This window comes from Procambarus clarkii, chromosome 10, assembly GCF_040958095.1.
Source record: "Procambarus clarkii isolate CNS0578487 chromosome 10, FALCON_Pclarkii_2.0, whole genome shotgun sequence".
Classification (NCBI taxonomy): domain Eukaryota; kingdom Metazoa; phylum Arthropoda; class Malacostraca; order Decapoda; family Cambaridae; genus Procambarus; species Procambarus clarkii.
This window is the reverse complement of record NC_091159.1, coordinates 20904773-20924286: the sequence shown is the minus strand read 5'-3', so window position 1 is coordinate 20924286 and position 19514 is coordinate 20904773. Positions and strand designations below refer to the sequence as shown.

At 54.8% G+C, this 19514-nt stretch overlaps 1 protein-coding gene across 1 annotated transcript in view; it reads left to right on the top strand.

Annotated features, from left to right (window-relative positions):
• The first annotated feature begins 5157 nt into the window (after window positions 1-5157).
• LOC123746750 (serine-rich adhesin for platelets) overlaps window positions 5158-19514 on the top strand; it is a 393680-nt gene continuing 379323 nt past the window's right edge. The window contains exon 1 of the mRNA XM_069321683.1: window positions 5158-6040. Coding sequence (XP_069177784.1) covers window positions 5295-6040 — 746 coding nt within the window. The 5' untranslated portion in view covers window positions 5158-5294. The remainder of the gene's footprint in view (window positions 6041-19514) is intronic.

Sequence of the window (19514 nt, the reverse complement as noted above, 5' to 3'; positions counted from 1 at the left end):
GTACTATACTAGGCATAGGAATGTTTTAAGTTTTTGTTTTTGGCATTTTTTGTGCACTACAAAATTTATATACAAAATGTGAACATTGTTTGCTGCAAAGGTCTATTTGTTATGTTCAACCAAGTACCATAGCTACTGTGTGTACTGCACTGTAATATTATTTGTTGCATTTAGAATAGGTTGCATTTACTCTTGGGTAATGATAGTTTTTCATGATAATATACATGACTGACTTATTTTGGGTCAAAACTAATTTAAAAATCTAACTAACCTTAATGTACCAATTTTTTTCTCAATACTGCCTAACATAGGTAACTAAACCTAAATAAGAAATTCATGTTAATATGTTAAGATTTTTAGGAATGAATTAATTAAAAACCATTTGAAAATAGGCAAAATTGCTTTATCTGTTAGGCAACACAGGCCTTGCTTACAAGACCAAGAAAAAATGGTACGGTTTTGTCTGTTAAGTATGACATACATGCTGTACATATATACATACAGTATGTTTATCACTTGCTTGGTAGTCCCTGCACTGTAGATAGGTATAAAATAATGTAGATGCACATTTGTAGTCCCAGACAACCTGATTACCATTCCTACAAGGTTACATGGTAACCCCATCTGGATGCTTCTGACTGCTGCTTGGTGTGCACATTTAGTGTTTACTTTGAAGTAGACATTTGACTGTAGCCAGACTTTCCTTAATGATGATGTTGACCTCTGCATGCCTAGTAATCATTCCCTCTGACCTACAACAGATGCAGCCCATCCTCCTGTTTATATAGTACTGTACTTTAGTATCGATGTGGACCATCATACATATATTGATGTAATGGACAATTGGAAAGTAGAATTTGGTACAACTGAATCTGGACAAACCAGAAAAGATTTTGTATTTATTTTTGTAATAAAATCTAGCCTTACCATCCTAGGCTAGATTATACACCATATCTGAAGCCTAATATAGTGCAGTACATATATGTGCTATACTAGGCCTTGGAATATTTAAGGTAAGTATGGTTTTTAGTTCTTTTTAGACTATGAAGTGAATATTGCCAAATTCTACTAATTGTCCATTATGCTAGTATATGTACAATGGTCCACATAGCTGCAAAAAGTAATACGGTAAATAGGAGGATTGTTGGGCAGATAGGACCTTGGTGGCCATATTGGTCTGCCGATTCTGTGCTGCAAATACACTTATGCTTTGTGGAGATAGGGACTGCAAGGAGAAGGGGCAACACAATACGGCCCAACAGTCAAAACAGGTTCCCAAGGAGGAATTAGGAACATCTAATAGGAAATCTCCAGAATGAGGGGCTTGCAGAGCTAGGAGACGTGCTTTGTCTTTCCTGGAAGTTATCTCCAGCATTGTTGAGGCAACATTATATGGGGGCTATCATGTTTTTTTGCAATAGTTTTGGTAAGTTGGCTATCTTGAGGTTATCTTGAGATGATTTCGGGGCTTTAGGGTCCCCGCGGCCCGGTCCTCGACCAGGCCTCCACCCCCAGGAAGCAGCCAGGGACAGCTAACTAATACCCAGGTACCTTTTTTTTTTTTTTTTTTTTTTTTTTTTGTGATATATACAAGAGTTGTTACATTCTTGTACAGCCACTAGTACGCGTAGCATTTCGGGCAAGTCCTTAATCCTATGGTCCCTGGAATACGATCCCCTGCCGCGAAGAATCGTTTTTTCATCCAAGTACACATTTTACTGTTGCGTTAAACAGAGGCTACAGTTAAGGAATTGCGCCCAGTAAATCCTCCCCGGCCAGGATACGAACCCATGACATAGCGCTCGCGAAACGCCAGGCGAGTGTCTTACCTGCTAAACCTATTTTATCTAGCAGTAACCTATTTTACTGCTAGGTAACAGGGGCATCAGGGTGAAAGAAATTCTGCCCATTGTTTCTCACCGGCGCCCGGGATCGAACCCGGGACCACAGGATCACAAGTCCAGCGTGCTGTCCGCTTGGCCGACCGGCTCCTTGGCTAGGGGTGAAGAGTGTAAGGATACCCTACAAACTGGCTTCATCATAGAACTTTGAGGTATGAATCCCAGTGAAATCTCTTAGGTGCTCTGGTAGAGTTCCTCTAATTATATGGGCCCCCATTCTCATCTGGGTTTAAGAACTGGACCACTAAGCAACTTAAATGCAACATCAGAGGTCCAATTTCATGGAGACTAATGACTTTTACAACCCAGGCCAACATGGATTTCGAGCGGGAAGATCATGCCTCTCACAGCTACTTGAGCACTACGACAAAGTCACTGAGGCATTAGAAGAAAAACAATGCTGATGTGATATACACGGACTTCGCAATGGCTTTCGATAAATGTGACCATGGCGTGATAGCACACAAAATGAAGTCAATGGGAATAACCGGTAAAGTAGGACGCTGGATACTCAGTTTTCTGTCAAACAGGACTCGGCGAGTAACGGTCAACCATATAAAATCTAGTCCAAGTGCAGTTTAAAGCTCTGTACCTCAGGGTACAGTCCTCGCACCGCTGCTTTTCCTTATTCTCATATCAGATATAGACAAAAATACAAGTCACAGCTTCGTATCATCCTTTGCAGATGACACAAAAATCAGTATGAAAATTACCTCGGCTGAAGACATTGAAAAACTTCAAGCTGATATTAATAAAGTTTTCGACTGGGCATCAGAAAATAACATGATGTTTAACAGTGATAAATTCCAGGTACTCGGGGTACGGTAAAAATGAGGACCTTAAACATAATACAGGGTATAAAACACAATCAAATGTACCCATATTAGGAAAACGGCATGTAAAGGATTTGGGAATAATGATGTCTGACGACCTAACGTTTAGGGAGCATAACCAAGCAAATATTGCGACAGCCAGAAAAATGATAGGATGGATTACGAGAACTCAAATCTAGGGATCCCATCACAATGGTTGTACTCTTCAAGTCACTTGTGTTGTCCCGTCTTTAGTACTGCTCAGTACTCACTTCCCCCTTCAGAGCAGGAGAGATTGCTGAAATAGAGGGAATACAGAGAACATATACGGCACGCATAGACGCGATAAAGCACCTAAATTATTGGGATCGTCTCAAAGCCCTCCAAATGTATTCACTAGAAAGAAGACGAGAGAGATATCAAATAATATACACCTGGAAGATACTGGAGGGCCAAGTACCAAATCTACACAGTAAAATAACAATGTACTGGAGTGAACGATATGGAAGAAAATGCAGAATAGAACCAGTGAAGAGCAGGGGTGCCATAGGCACAATCAGAGAACACTATAAACATCAGAGGTCCACGGTTGTTCAACACCCTCCCAGCAAGCATAAGAAATATTGCTGGAACAACTGTGGACATCTTCAAGAGGAAACTAGATTTATTCCTCCAAGGAGTGCCGGACCAACCGGGCTGTGGCGGGTATGTGGGCCTGCGGGTCGCTCCAAGCAACAGCCTGGTGGATCAAACTCTCACAAGTCAAGCCGGGCTTGGGGAGTAGAAGAACTCCCAGAACCCCATCAACCAGGTATCAACCAGGTAAATGCGTGGTGAGGGAATTATCAGGGGAAAAGCGCCAAGTCTTTACGACTATATAGCACTTTGAAGGGGTCAGGATAAGGATTTAGGATGGGACGGGGGGGGGGAGGAATGGTCCTCAACCACTTGGATTGGACGGTCGGGGATTGAACGCCGACCTGCATGAAGCGAGACCGTCGCTGTACCAACCAGTCCAAGTGATTGGGCGTGAACTACAGTAGTTACATATAATTTGCCTATCACGCACCCCACACTTATCCTGTGGGTAGCGGTGGTAGGGTTACAATCACGTACATATTCTCTTTACAGTATGAACTGTCATCTACAACTATTGCTCTCAAACTCTAGTAAGCAGTGTTAAAAAACAGGTAAATTTAATTTAATTTGAGAGATATTGGGACGACTTAATATTCCGTGATAAGATGAGTCACGATTTTAATTATAAGTAGGTTATTTAATCGCTATAAATTAATATTTGTAGGCCAGCTATATAAAGTTATCCAGTCTGAACAGTTTTACATCTAGGCTTCAAGTTTTTATGAGCTGACAGCGGTGGGGGTGTAACGTTTCTTTTGTTACGTAAAGTATGGTGACAATAAACACAGACACTAAGATACTATATATATATATTTGGTCGAATATACAGAAGTACACAGGTGATACTTTGGTGTGAGTTGAGCGCACTGAGCGTCGGTACAGTATCTCGCAAGTGTCTGCTCTAGACCACACTTGAAAGTAGACTAGCCAATGTTCGCCCTGCTCGCGTTACAATCAGGGCGAACATTGCATATAAACATATATGCAATGCATATAAAGCATATAAACAATCAGGGCGATTGTTTATTGTCACCATACTTTACGTAACAAAAGAAACGTTACATTGGTCACTCCGGGGTCACCAATGTAACGTTTTTGTAAACGTTTTGTAAATCTAAACACAGACAATGTAACGTTTGTAAACTGCGAGCATAACGTCCCACAAGCAAGCGTGTGGGAAGTAAGTAGTTAATAAGATGAAAAAGAGTTAAACCAACATCATTAGAACACTTGTAACTGCCTGATTCCTCCCTTCTTGCTCATTGGCCTCCATAGTGAACGTGGCAAATTATCTGCTGCTCATCTGAATCTTCATTAATTCCTGTTCATACTTACATGGACAGTCTCTCGTTGTCTTAGAAACTACACCAGAGAATAGTATTCTACCATTATAATGTCCATAGGTTATAACCATTAATGTACGTTTTATCAAGGCGAGAGTGCCAGTTTCTCATACGCTCTCTGAGTGGCCCGAACATCTGTGTTCGTATGATGAACCAGTATTATCTGTGGAGGGGAAATATCCCCACTGTGGCAAGGGGGAGAGCACTGTTTACATGTATATATACCTTAGTTTTACGTTATCATATCTTTAATTATATGCTGTCGTGCGGAGTGAAATTAAGTATGAGTGTTAAATTAGTTGCTTAATTAGAAAATATATTTTTAATTTAGAATTGGTACCCATTTAGGATAAGGTGGAGCTAACACAAATTGTGTCTATTTTCAAGAGAGAGACTAATATTTTTTTAATGTCATCCAGTGAAACTGGTGGGTGCTTACAGTAGTTACCCCATATTTTGTGACATACACATTTTTCACGAGCTAATTGTATTGTAATCTTCGATTAATACGATGACGTTTATAAAATGCAGGGAATCTCCCTACATCCGGGGGCGGAACACCTGCTGCAGGGAGCGAGTGCCCGCATGCCGCCTTCGTGATGGCGTCAGTCAGCACCTCGCCCTGCAGTCTTACACCAGGCCGGCGGCGCCAGGGACCTACGTCGCCCCACAGCAACACAACACTCGCCGTTGACTTGTCGGATTCCGACGATATATTTTTCGTGCCGCGTCGTCGTCGTCGTCGTCTTCCCCGCCGGAGAGCTCGGCCGGTGTCCGAGGTGACAGCTAACATCAACATGGTGCTCATCACCACCACGTCGCGCGCCTGGGGCGACGAATTCTGCGATATTAGTCTGGAAAATGCGGGTGATATCAAAGGTGGCAGTGGCGATGGTTATGGCAAGATGGCAGTCTCGTGTGGGAAGAGCAGTGTAAAGCAAAATTTGAAACATATCGCGCATAAGATAACCCACGGGAGGAAACTGAGTGATGAGGTCGCGCTGGTGACCAAGAATGACCTCTCTAGTGATCCGAGTGAACACGTCAACCTCCCTCCTTTTGAGATTTACTGTGATCATGACCAAGACACTCAGAGTCACACGGAGCCGAGGTCAGGTCACCCGAGTAGCGATGACTATTCTGCCCTGGAGGGAGGCTCCTGCAGGCACAAACACAGCTGCTGCTACCTTGGGCAGGTGAGCCCTCAGGCCTCGCCACACTACTCCGCCTCGCCTACTGGCTACTGCTCCTACTCCAGCCTCATGCGTGCTGCTGATGACGCTGCCTACGGCGACTCCGACACCGCCACCGTCACAAGTGACAGAAGCAGACACGATAGCGACAGGTAAGTACGGCTGAGGAAGTACATGGGCAAATTAACCGACTGTTTTGGATCAACAGATTTGTCGGTAAGCTAACCGAGTTATTTCAGATTATATACAAATAATAAATAGATAAAAAGCAAACATCAATAGACTACGTGTATATAAGCAAAAGTGGAATCATTTAGCAATGCAGTCATTTGTCTGCGTCACTTTATTGAAGCTTTACGAGGGGTTTATAGCCGTTGCCTTGTTGGGCTGCTATACTGTACTATATAAGAGGTCTCTTGGGCAGCTTTAGATTACGGGCTCACTATAGCCCGTGCTACATGGAAATTTTGTTCAGAGTAGCTGAATCTAAAACAAGTAGCTACAGAAGTTACAGCCCCGCTCCTGTGCTCAGGTAAGTCCACTACGGGCTCACCATAGCTCGCGCTAACTTAAGGGAATATACATTTGCACAAGACATGAAATATGTCAGCTGCTTGAGAAATAAAACTAATTGTATTCCTTGAGAAAACCTTTTGAAAAGACCACTGATTCCTTTGTAAGTACTGAAGGAGCAGTTTGTGACCTTTGAATCGTGAATGTCATTTGAACGTTGCTGGCAGAACATTATGGCGAATAACGTTTAATATGGTTCATAAACTCTTCTCTAGATTGGCATCGGGCGTGTTTCCCTGTTGATGCAAATCACAAAACTGAAAGTCATATCAAACAGCTGTTGTTGCAGGTGTGGTCGGAAGATAAACGTGCTAAAATAAGGCGTAATTTTTTTATGTTAATTTTAACATTAACATAGAAATTACCTTCTTAGGATTATATGTTAGATTAAGGATATGCCCGAAACGTTATGCGTGCTAGTGGCTTTGCAAGAATGTAAAACTTTTAAGTCTCTGTACTCTCATGAACCCAATGTACCTTCTTGTATATAAATAAATAAATAATAAATAATAAATAAATAAATAATTAAAATGAAATGAACTTGTAACTTTGAGCTGCCAATATAATCTGAAGGAAATTTCAAGAAATGGCAGAATGGAAATACAGTGGTGCATTTGAAGACCAATCGAAAAGACGAAAACTTAAATAGTTAACGACATGGCTTACACGTGGACGTGACAAATCCCAGAATGTTTGATAGAACGATTATATTGAGAAGTCACCACAACGTTTACAGGACGATCATTCAGAACAAGCTGCCAGATCTTTTTTTTTTTTTTGAGATATATACAAGAGTTGTTACATTCTTGTACAGCCACTAGTACGCGTAGCGTTTCGGGCAGGTCCCTGGAATACGATCCCCGCCGCGAAGAATCGTTTTTTCATCCAAGTACACATTTTACTGTTGCGTTAAACAGAGGCTACAGTTAAGGAATTGCGCCCAGTAAATCCATCCCGGCCAGGATACGTACCCATGACATAGCGCTCGCGGAACGCCAGGCGAGTGTCTTACCACTACACCACGATATTCCTAAATCAAACACTGGATTCTACTGGGTGCAAACAGACGCCTCTTGCTGTGGGCGCAGCTCTCTTGCTGTGGGTATGGATCAGGGAAGGATGGTCCTTGGCCTGGGGTGACATTTTAATCTCTAGCTGCTTCCTGTGTATTTGTCCCTCGCTGTTTTTTTTATAAGGCTTGACCACTTAGGTTCACTTATTTCAATCATGAGTAGTGGGTGAGCGTTTGTGAATTGTATGCTGGCTTCAGAAAGGTTGTTGAATCTCGATGAAAATCTTATTTGGCTTGTAACTCTGCACTGTTAGATAATATTCTAGTGGTCGATTTTGCATTTCTCTACAATGCTGACATTTCCTCTCTCTGACAAGTCGTAGAGAGCGAGGTGGTGGGTGAGGTGGGGAGGACTAACCCAGCGTGTACAGGTGTTGTGTGAGCGGTGCAGGTGGGAACTGGTGGCCTGCCGACACTTGACGCTGGCCTTACAAGGCCATTCTCTGGGAGCGTGTACACCAGTAAACGTGAATGTGACGTACGCAGCGCACACGACGGTATTGTTAAGTGATGCGTACACAACTTTTGGTTAACACGCTCTAGTACATACCAAGCATGTATATACCGTAGGCACGCATAATATATGCACAGTATATACCTATTTGTAATAGGCATTAGGGACTGATTAATAATGGACAACGATGGTTAATAACAATTACTTTTGTCAGGGATAGACCTTAGTAGGGGTTATAAAAGCTGTCAGGCCTCGTATAGTCTGGATACATTCATTTGCGTATCGCACTGATTTTTTTTATAACGAAACAAAACGTTAAAAAACTTGCATATTGTTAAAAAAATAAGCTTGAATGAGAGAAAAACTGCAACAGAAATAACGACAGCAGGGTATTTGCGAGTTAATTCCGGGTAATTATGCTCTGGTAGGAAGGGTGAGTCTGGTTTTTTATTAAAGCGGTCCCCCCAGGCGTCACGACCCGGAAACTGTCGCCATTTTCTACGGCAGTGTATACCATGTAAAACGCACAGATTTCATCAGCATTTGTCATATTAGTTTATTTCATTTGTTTTGCACTCCAATAACCATCCTGTGAGCGGTAGTGTTCCCCACATAATAAAAAAATAAGCAGTAATACTAATATAAATATAATAATTATATAATAATGGAAGCAAATGTACCCCGGTAAATTCCCGAGACATGGGGCTGTGCAGATGAGTGGGACTAAGCAACAGCCTGTTGGACCAAGCTCTCACAAGTTAAGCCTGGCCCTAGGGCCGGGCTTGGGGAGTAGAACAACTCCCAGAACCCCATCAAGCTGGTAAGCTTAGCCGGAGACAGGAAAGGGAAAACGTACATCACCATACAACCTGTCCGACTAAGAACGTCGCATTTCGATCGTATGCGTTACACAAGGCCAAAAATTTGGTAGGTTAGGAGAGGACACTTTAATTTGACAGTTTTCTTGACGTTGGGTAACCTTAGGAGGACGAACAAATCCACAAGGGCGTGAAGAGGATTCGAACCTGCGTCCGAGAGCATCCCAGACGCTGCCTTAATCGACTAAACTACGACATGGAAAACGAGTTGTAATCGAAGTTCTACTGAACTTATTGGATCCTGCAGCCTCTCCGAGGCACAAACCAGGGAAGGTTTGTGCCACAACTCCCCCCCATGCACTCGAGCTATGTCAATAGCTCGAGTGCATGGCTTTATGCAATAGCACAAGTGCAATAGCTTTGACAAATGCTTAGGAGGACGGACTGCACAATAATCACTTGAAGTCTGTCACACAGTACAATACTCAGATAAGGGTTGACGATGGCGCCGGCTAGTCTACTATAAGGCTAGACATGACTGACCCGACACATCTCAGTGATGAATATATTGGGTGAAGAGGTCGATGGAATAATCTCTTCATTACTAGACATGCGGGAGATCTAAGTAAATGAACTTGGGCATTTGCACCCCTGCAAAAGGTAATAATCTGTTTAAATTCAACCACTATTGTCACACACATTTATCATCGATTTGTTATTTATTCGCTAATAAATTAAGCTTCTAAATGTAAATCTTGAGTATATAGTATATATAGATATGTTATGACGTTATAACTTTCTCTTAGTAATTTACTATAAATGTGTGTAAACAAACACAACTGTAAATTCACAAATGCCACTACCGTTTCTGACTTTGAATTTGACCAATTAACTCGTATGATGTGTAAGACAAAAATCTGAATTACAACGAGGTTTACTGTAGACGGCTTTATAGTGATAGGGTACAGTAACTATGACTTTGTGATACGGTATACTGTAGGTGTCTGGCGCCTTGACCCAGACAACACCCCCGTGTCTGGGGGCCTTGACCGAGACAACACCCCCCCCCCGTGTCTGGCGCCATGACCCAGACAACACCCCCCCCCCCGTGTCTGGCGCCATGACCCAGACAACACCCCCCCCCGTGTCTGGCGCCATGACCCAGACAACACCCCCCGTGTCTGGCGCCTTGACCCAGACAACACCCCTCCCCGTGTCGAGCGCCATGACCCAGACAACACCCCGCCCCGTGTCTGGCGCCATGACCCAGACAACACCCCCCCCCCCCGTGTCTGGCGCCATGACCCAGACAACACCCCCCCCCCCTTGTCTGGCGCCATGACCCAGAAAACACCCCCCCCGTGTCTGGCGCCTTGAACCAGACAGCACCCCCCCCGTGTCTAACGCCATGACCCAGACAACACCCCCCCCGTGTCTGGCGCCTTGACCCAGACAACCCCCCCCCCACCCCGTGTCTAGCGCCATGACCCAGACAACACCCCCCCCCCCGTGTCAGGCGCCATGACCCAGACAACACCCCCCCCCCGTGTCTGGCGCCATGACCCAGACAACACCCCCCCCCCCGTGTCTGGCGCAATGACCCAGACAACACCCCCCCCCCCCCGGTGTCTGGCGCCTTGACCCAGACAACACCCCCCCCCGTGTCTGGTGCCATGAGACAGACAACACCCCCCCCGTGTCTGGTGCCATGACCCAGACAACACCCCCCCCCGTGTCTGGCGCCATGACCCAGACATCACCCCCCTTGTCTGGCGCCATGACCCAGACAACACCCCCCCCGTGTCTGGCGCCTTGACCCAGACAGCACCCCCCCCGTGTCTGGCGCCATGACCCAGACAACACCCCCCCCCCGTGTCTGGCACCATGACCCAGACAACACCCCCCCCCCCCCCGTGTCTGGTGCCATGACCCAGATAACACCCCCCCCCCCGTGTCTGGCGCCATGACCCAGACAACACCCCCCCCGTGTCTGGCGCCATGACCCAGACAACACCCCCCCCGTGTCTGGCGCCATGACCCAGACAACACCCCCCCCCCGTGTCTGGCGCCTTGACCCAGACAACACCCACCCCCCGTGTCTAGCGCCATGACCCAAACAACACCCCTCCCCCGTGTCTGGCGCCATGACCCAGACAACACCCCCCACCCGTGTCTGGCGCCATGACCCAGACAACACCCCCCACCCGTTTCTGGCGCCATGACCCAGACAACACCCCCCCCCCAGTGTCTGGCGCCATTACCCAGACAACACCCCCCCCCGTGTCTGGCGCCATGACCCAGACAACACCCCCCCCCCGTGTCTGGTGCCATGACCCAGACAACACCCCCCCCCCTGTGTCTGGCGCCATGACCCAGACAACACCCCCCCCCCCCGTGTCTAGCGCCATGACCCAGACAACACCCCCCCCCGTGTCTGGCGCCATGACCCAGACAACACCCCCCCCCCGTGTCTAGCGCCATGACCCAGACAACACCCCCCCCCCCGTGTCTGGCGCCATGACCCAGACAACACCCCCCCCCTGTCTGGTGCCATGACCCAGACAACACCCCCCCCCCCTGTGTCTGGCGCCATGACCCAGACAACACCCCCCCCGTGTCTAGCGCCATGATCCAGACAACAACCCCCCCCGTGTCTGGCGCCATGACCCAGACAACACCCCCCCCCGTGTCTGGCGCCATGACCCAGACAACGACCCCCCCCCGTGTCTGGCGCCATGACCCAGACAACACCCCCCCTTCCGTGTCTGGCGCCATGACCCAGACAACACCTCCCCCCCGTGTCTAGCGCCATGACCCAGACAACACCCCCCCCGTGTCTGGTGCCATGACCCAGACAACACCCCCCCCCCGTGCCTGGCGCCTTGACCCAGACAACACCCCCCCCGTGTCTGGCGCCATGACCCAGAAAACACCCCCGTGTCTGGCGTCATGACCCAGACAACACCCCCCCCCGTGTCTGGCGCCATGACCCAGACAACACCCCACCCCGTGTCTGGCGCCTTGACCCAGACAACACCCCCCCCGTGCCTGGCGCCTTGACCCAGACAACACCCCCCCCCGTGTCTGGCGCCTTGACCCAGACAACATCCCCCCCCCCCCGTGTCTGGCGCCTTGACCCAGACAACACCCCCCCCCGTGTCTGGCGCATTGACCCAAACAACACCCCCCCGTGTCTGGCGCCATGACCCAGACAACACCCCCCCCCCTTGTGTCTGGCGCCTTGACCCAAACAACACCCCCCCGTGTCTGGCGCCTTGACCCAGACAACACCCCCCCCCCGTGTCTGGCGCCATGACCCAGACAACACCCCCCCGTGTCTGGCGCCTTGACCCAGACAACACCCCCCCCCCCGTGTCTGGCGCCATGACCCAGACAACACCCCCCCCGTGTCTGGCGCCATGACCCAGACAACACCCCCCCCCCGTGTCTGGCGCCTTGACCCAGACAACACTCCCCCCCCCCCGTGTCTGGCGTGATGATCCAGACAACACCCCCCCCCGTGTCTGGCGCCATGACCCAGACAACACCCCCCCCGTGTCTGGCGCCATGACCCAAACAACACCCCCCCGTGTCTGGTGCCATGACCCAGACAACACCCCCCCCCGTGTCTGGTGCCATGACCCAGACAACACCCCCCCCCCCCCCGTGTCTGGCGCCTTGACCCAGACAACACCCCCCCTCGTGTCTGGCGCCATGACCCAGACAACACCCCCCCCCCCCGTGTCTGGCGCCTTGACCCAGACAACACCCCCCCCCGTGTCTAGCGCCATGACCCAGACAACACCCCCCCCCCGTGTCTGGCGCCTTGACCCAGACAGCACCCCCCCGTGTCTGGCACCATGACCCAGACAACACCCCCCCGTGTCTGGCGCCATGACCCAGACAACACCCCACCCTGTGTCTGGCGCCATGACCCAGACAACACCCCCCCCGTGTCTGGCGCCTTGACCCAAACAACACCCCCCCCCCGTGTCTGGCGCCATGATCCAGACAACAACCCCCCCGTGTCTGGCGCGATGACCCAGACAACACCCCCCCCCGGTGTCTGGCGCCATGACCCAGACAAAACCTCCCCCCCGTGTCTGGCGCCTTGACCCAGACAAAACCTCCCCCCCGTGTCTGGCGCCTTGACCCAGACAACACCCCCCCCGTGTCTGGCGCCATTACCCAGACAACAACCCCCCCCGTGTCTGGTGCCATGACCCAGACAACACTCCCCCCTGTGTCTGGCGCCATGACCCAGACAACACCCCCCCCACCGTGTCTAGCGCCATGACCCAGACAACACCCCCCCCCCCGTGTCTGGTGCCATGACCCAGATAACACCCCCCCCCGTGTCTGGTGCCATGACGTAGACAACACCCCCCCCGTGTCTGGTGCCATGACCCAGACAACACCCCCCCCCCCGTGTCTGGTGCCATGACCCAGACAACACCCCCCAGTGTCTGGTGCCATGACCCAGACAACACCCCCCCCCAGTGTCTGGTGCCATGACCCAGACAACACCCCCCCCCCCGTGTCTGGCGCCTTGACCCAGACAACACCCCCCCAGTGTCTGGTGCCATGACCCAGACAACACCCCACCCCGTGTCTGGTGCCATGACCCAGACAACACCCCCCCCCCCGTGTCTGGCGCCATGACCCAGACAACACCCCCCCCGTGTCTGGCGCCATGACCCAGACAACACACCCCCCCGTGTCTGGCGCCATGACCCAGACAACACCCCCCCCCGTGTTTGGCGCCATGACCCAGACAACACCCCCCCCCCTCGTGTCTATCGCCATGACCCAGACAACACCCCCCCGTGTCTGGCGCCATGACCCAGAAAACACCCCCCCCCTCCGTGTCTAGTGCCATGACCCAGACAACAACCCCCCCCGTGTCTGGCGCCTTGACCCAGACAACACCCCCCCCCCGTGTCTGGCACCATGACCCAGACAACACCCCCCCCCCCGTGTCTGGCGCCTTGACCCAGACAACACCCCCCCCCGTGTCTGGCGCCATGACCCAGACAACACCCTTCCCCGTGTCTGGCGCCATGACCCAGACAACACCCCCCCCGTGTCTGGCGCCTTGACCCAGACAACACCCCCCCCCGTGTCTGGCGCCATGACCCAGACAACACCCCCCCCCCCGTGCCTGGCGACATGACCCAGACAACACCCCCCCCCCGTGCCTGGCGCCTTGACCCAGACAACATACCCCCCGTGTCTGGCGCCTTGACCCAGACAACATACCCCCCGTGTCTGGCGCCTTGACCCAGACAACACCCCCCCCGTGTCTGGTGCCATGACCCAGACAACACCCCCCCCCCCGTGCCTGGCGCCATGACCCAGACAACACCCCCCCCGTGCCTGGCGCCTTGACCCAGACAACATACCCCCCGTGTCTGGCGCCTTGACCCAGACAACATACCCCCCGTGTCTGGCGCCTTGACCCAGACAACACCCCCCCCCCCGTGTCTGGCGCCATGACCCAGACAACAACCCCCCCCCGTGTCTGGCGCCATGACCCAGACAACACCCCCCCCCGTGTCTGGCGCCTTGACCCAGACAACACTCCTCCCCCCGTGTCTGTCGCCTTGACCCAGACAACACCCCCCCCCGTGTCTGGTGCCATGACCCAGACAACACCCCTTCCCCGTGTCTGGCGCCATGACCCAGACAACACCCCCCCCCCCCCGTGTCTGGCGCCATGACCCAGACAACACCCCCCCCCCGTGTCTGGCGCCATGACCCAGACAACACCCCCCCCCCGTGTCTGGCGCCTTGACCCAGACAACACCCCCCCCCCGTGTCTGGCACCATGACCCAGACAACACCCCCCCCGTGTCTGGCGCCTTGACCCAGACAACACCCCCCCCCGTGTCTGGCGCCATGACCCAGACAACACCCTTCCCCGTGTCTGGCGCCATGACCCAGACAACACCCCCCCCGTGTCTGGCGCCTTGACCCAGACAACACCCCCCCCCGTGTCTGGCGCCATGACCCAGACAACACCCCCCCCCCCCGTGTCTGGCGCCATGACCCAGACAACACCCTTCCCCGTGTCTGGCGCCATGACCCAGACAACACCCCCCCCCCCGTGTCTGGCGCCTTGACCCAGACAACACCCCCCCCGTGTCTGGCGCCATGACCCTGACAACACCCCCCCCCCCTGCCTGGCGCCATGACCCAGACAACACCCCCCCCCCCCGTGCCTGGCGCCTTGACCCAGACAACATACCCCCCGTGTCTGGCGCCTTGACCCAGACAACACCCCCCCCCCCGTGTCTGGCGCCATGACCCAGACAACACCCCCCCCGTGCCTGGCGCCATGACCCAGACAACACCCCCTCCCCCGTGCCTGGCGCCTTGACCCAGACAACACCCCCCCGTGTCTGGCGCCTTGACCCAGACAACACCCCCCCCCGTGTCTGGCGCCTTGACCCAGACAACACCACCCCCCGTGTCTGGCGCCTTGACCCAGACAACACCCCCCCCGTGTCTGGCGCCTTGACCCAGACAACATCCCCCCCCCCCGTGTCTGGCGCCTTGACCCAGACAACACCCCCCCCCCGTGTCTGGCGCCTTGACCCAGACAACACCCCCCCCCGTGTCTGGCGCCATGACCCAGACAACACCCCTCCCCCCGTGTCTGGCGCCTTGACCCAGACAACACCCCCCCCCGTGTCTGGTGCCATGACCCAGACAACACCCCTCCCCCGTGTCTGGCGCCATGACCCAGACAACACCCCCCCCCCCGTGTCTGGCGCCATGACCCAGACAACACCCCCCCCCCCGTGTCTAGTGCCTTGACCCAGACAACACACCCCCCCCCCGTGTCTGGCGCCTTGACCCAGACAACACCCCCCCCCCGTGTCTAGCGCCATGACCCAGACAACACCCCCACCCCGTGTCTGGCGCCTTGACCCAGACAACATCCCCCCCCCCCGTGTCTGGCGCCTTGACCCAGACAACACCCCTCCCCGTGTCTGGCGCCATGACCCAGACAACACCCTCCCCCGTGTCTGGCGCATTGACGCAAACAACACCCCCCCCCCCCGTGTCTGGCGCCATGACCCAGACAACACCCCCCCCCGTGTCTGGAGCCATGACCCAGACAACACCCCCTACCCGTGTCTGGCGCATTGACGCAAACAACACCCCCCCCGTGTCTGGCGCCATGACCCAGACAACACCGCCCCCTCGTGTCTGGCGCCATGACCCAGACAACACCTCCCCCCCGTGTCTAGCGCCATGACCCAGACAACACCCCCCCCGTGTCTGGTGCCATGACCCAGACAACACCCCCCCCCCGTGCCTGGCGCCTTGACCCAGACAACACCCCCCCCGTGTCTGGCGCCATGACCCAGAAAACACCCCCGTGTCTGGCGTCATGACCCAGACAACACCCCCCCCCGTGTCTGGCGCCATGACCCAGACAACACCCCACCCCGTGTCTGGCGCCTTGACCCAGACAACACCCCCCCCGTGCCTGGCGCCTTGACCCAGACAACACCCCCCCCCGTGTCTGGCGCCTTGACCCAGACAACATCCCCCCCCCCCCCGTGTCTGGCGCCTTGACCCAGACAACACCCCCCCCCGTGTCTGGCGCATTGACCCAAACAACACCCCCCCGTGTCTGGCGCCATGACCCAGACAACACCCCCCCCCCTTGTGTCTGGCGCCTTGACCCAAACAACACCCCCCCGTGTCTGGCGCCTTGACCCAGACAACACCCCCCCCCGTGTCTGGCGCCATGACCCAGACAACACCCCCCCGTGTCTGGCGCCTTGACCCAGACAACACCCCCCCCCCCGTGTCTGGCGCCATGACCCAGACAACACCCCCCCCGTGTCTGGCGCCATGACCCAGACAACACCCCCCCCCCGTGTCTGGCGCCTTGACCCAGACAACACTCCCCCCCCCCCCGTGTCTGGCGTGATGATCCAGACAACACCCCCCCCCGTGTCTGGCGCCATGACCCAGACAACACCCCCCCCGTGTCTGGCGCCATGACCCAAACAACACCCCCCCGTGTCTGGTGCCATGACCCAGACAACACCCCCCCCCGTGTCTGGTGCCATGACCCAGACAACACCCCCCCCCCCCCGTGTCTGGCGCCTTGACCCAGACAACACCCCCCCTCGTGTCTGGCGCCATGACCCAGACAACACCCCCCCCCCCCGTGTCTGGCGCCTTGACCCAGACAACACCCCCCCCCCGTGTCTAGCGCCATGACCCAGACAACACCCCCCCCCCGTGTCTGGCGCCTTGACCCAGACAGCACCCCCCCGTGTCTGGCACCATGACCCAGACAACACCCCCCCGTGTCTGGCGCCATGACCCAGACAACACCCCACCCTGTGTCTGGCGCCATGACCCAGACAACACCCCCCCCGTGTCTGGCGCCTTGACCCAAACAACACCCCCCCCCCGTGTCTGGCGCCATGATCCAGACAACAACCCCCCCGTGTCTGGCGCGATGACCCAGACAACACCCCCCCCCCGGTGTCTGGCGCCATGACCCAGACAAAACCTCCCCCCCGTGTCTGGCGCCTTGACCCAGACAAAACCTCCCCCCCGTGTCTGGCGCCTTGACCCAGACAACACCCCCCCCGTGTCTGGCGCCATTACCCAGACAACAACCCCCCCCGTGTCTGGTGCCATGACCCAGACAACACTCCCCCCTGTGTCTGGCGCCATGACCCAGACAACACCCCCCCCACCGTGTCTAGCGCCATGACCCAGACAACACCCCCCCCCCCGTGTCTGGTGCCATGACCCAGATAACACCCCCCCCCGTGTCTGGTGCCATGACGTAGACAACACCCCCCCCGTGTCTGGTGCCATGACCCAGACAACACCCCCCCCCCCGTGTCTGGTGCCATGACCCAGACAACACCCCCCAGTGTCTGGTGCCATGACCCAGACAACACCCCCCCCCAGTGTCTGGTGCCATGACCCAGACAACACCCCCCCCCCCGTGTCTGGCGCCTTGACCCAGACAACACCCCCCCAGTGTCTGGTGCCATGACCCAGACAACACCCCACCCCGTGTCTGGTGCCATGACCCAGACAACACCCCCCCCCCGTGTCTGGCGCCATGACCCAGACAACACCCCCCCCGTGTCTGGCGCCATGACCCAGACAACACACCCCCCCGTGTCTGGCGCCATGACCCAGACAACACCCCCCCCCGTGTTTGGCGCCATGACCCAGACAACACCCCCCCCCTCGTGTCTATCGCCATGACCCAGACAACACCCCCCCGTGTCTGGCGCCATGACCCAGAAAACACCCCCCCCCTCCGTGTCTAGTGCCATGACCCAGACAACAACCCCCCCCGTGTCTGGCGCCTTGACCCAGACAACACCCCCCCCCCGTGTCTGGCACCATGACCCAGACAACACCCCCCCCCCCGTGTCTGGCGCCTTGACCCAGACAACACCCCCCCCCGTGTCTGGCGCCATGACCCAGACAACACCCTTCCCCGTGTCTGGCGCCATGACCCAGACAACACCCCCCCCGTGTCTGGCGCCTTGACCCAGACAACACCCCCCCCCGTGTCTGGCGCCATGACCCAGACAACACCCCCCCCCCCGTGCCTGGCGACATGACCCAGACAACACCCCCCCCCCCCCGTGCCTGGCGCCTTGACCCAGACAACATACCCCCCGTGTCTGGCGCCTTGACCCAGACAACATACCCCCCGTGTCTGGCGCCTTGACCCAGACAACACCCCCCCCGTGTCTGGTGCCATGACCCAGACAACACCCCCCCCCCCGTGCCTGGCGCCATGACCCAGACAACACCCCCCCCCGTGCCTGGCGCCTTGACCCAGACAACATACCCCCCGTGTCTGGCGCCTTGACCCAGACAACATACCCCCCGTGTCTGGCGCCTTGACCCAGACAACACCCCCCCCCCCCGTGTCTGGCGCCATGACCCAGACAACAACCCCCCCCCGTGTCTGGCGCCATGACCCAGACAACACCCCCCCCCGTGTCTGGCGCCTTGACCCAGACAACACTCCTCCCCCCGTGTCTGTCGCCTTGACCCAGACAACACCCCCCCCCGTGTCTGGTGCCATGACCCAGACAACACCCCTTCCCCGTGTCTGGCGCCATGACCCAGACAACACCCCCCCCCCCCCGTGTCTGGCGCCATGACCCAGACAACACCCCCCCCCCGTGTCTGGCGCCATGACCCAGACAACACCCCCCCCCCGTGTCTGGCGCCTTGACCCAGACAACACCCCCCCCCCGTGTCTGGCACCATGACCCAGACAACACCCCCCCCGTGTCTGGCGCCTTGACCCAGACAACACCCCCCCCCGTGTCTGGCGCCATGACCCAGACAACACCCTTCCCCGTGTCTGGCGCCATGACCCAGACAACACCCCCCCCGTGTCTGGCGCCTTGACCCAGACAACACCCCCCCCCGTGTCTGGCGCCATGACCCAGACAACACCCCCCCCCCCCGTGTCTGGCGCCATGACCCAGACAACACCCTTCCCCGTGTCTGGCGCCATGACCCAGACAACACCCCCCCCCCGTGTCTGGCGCCTTGACCCAGACAACACCCCCCCCGTGTCTGGCGCCATGACCCTGACAACACCCCCCCCCCCCTGCCTGGCGCCATGACCCAGACAACACCCCCCCCCCCGTGCCTGGCGCCTTGACCCAGACAACATACCCCCCGTG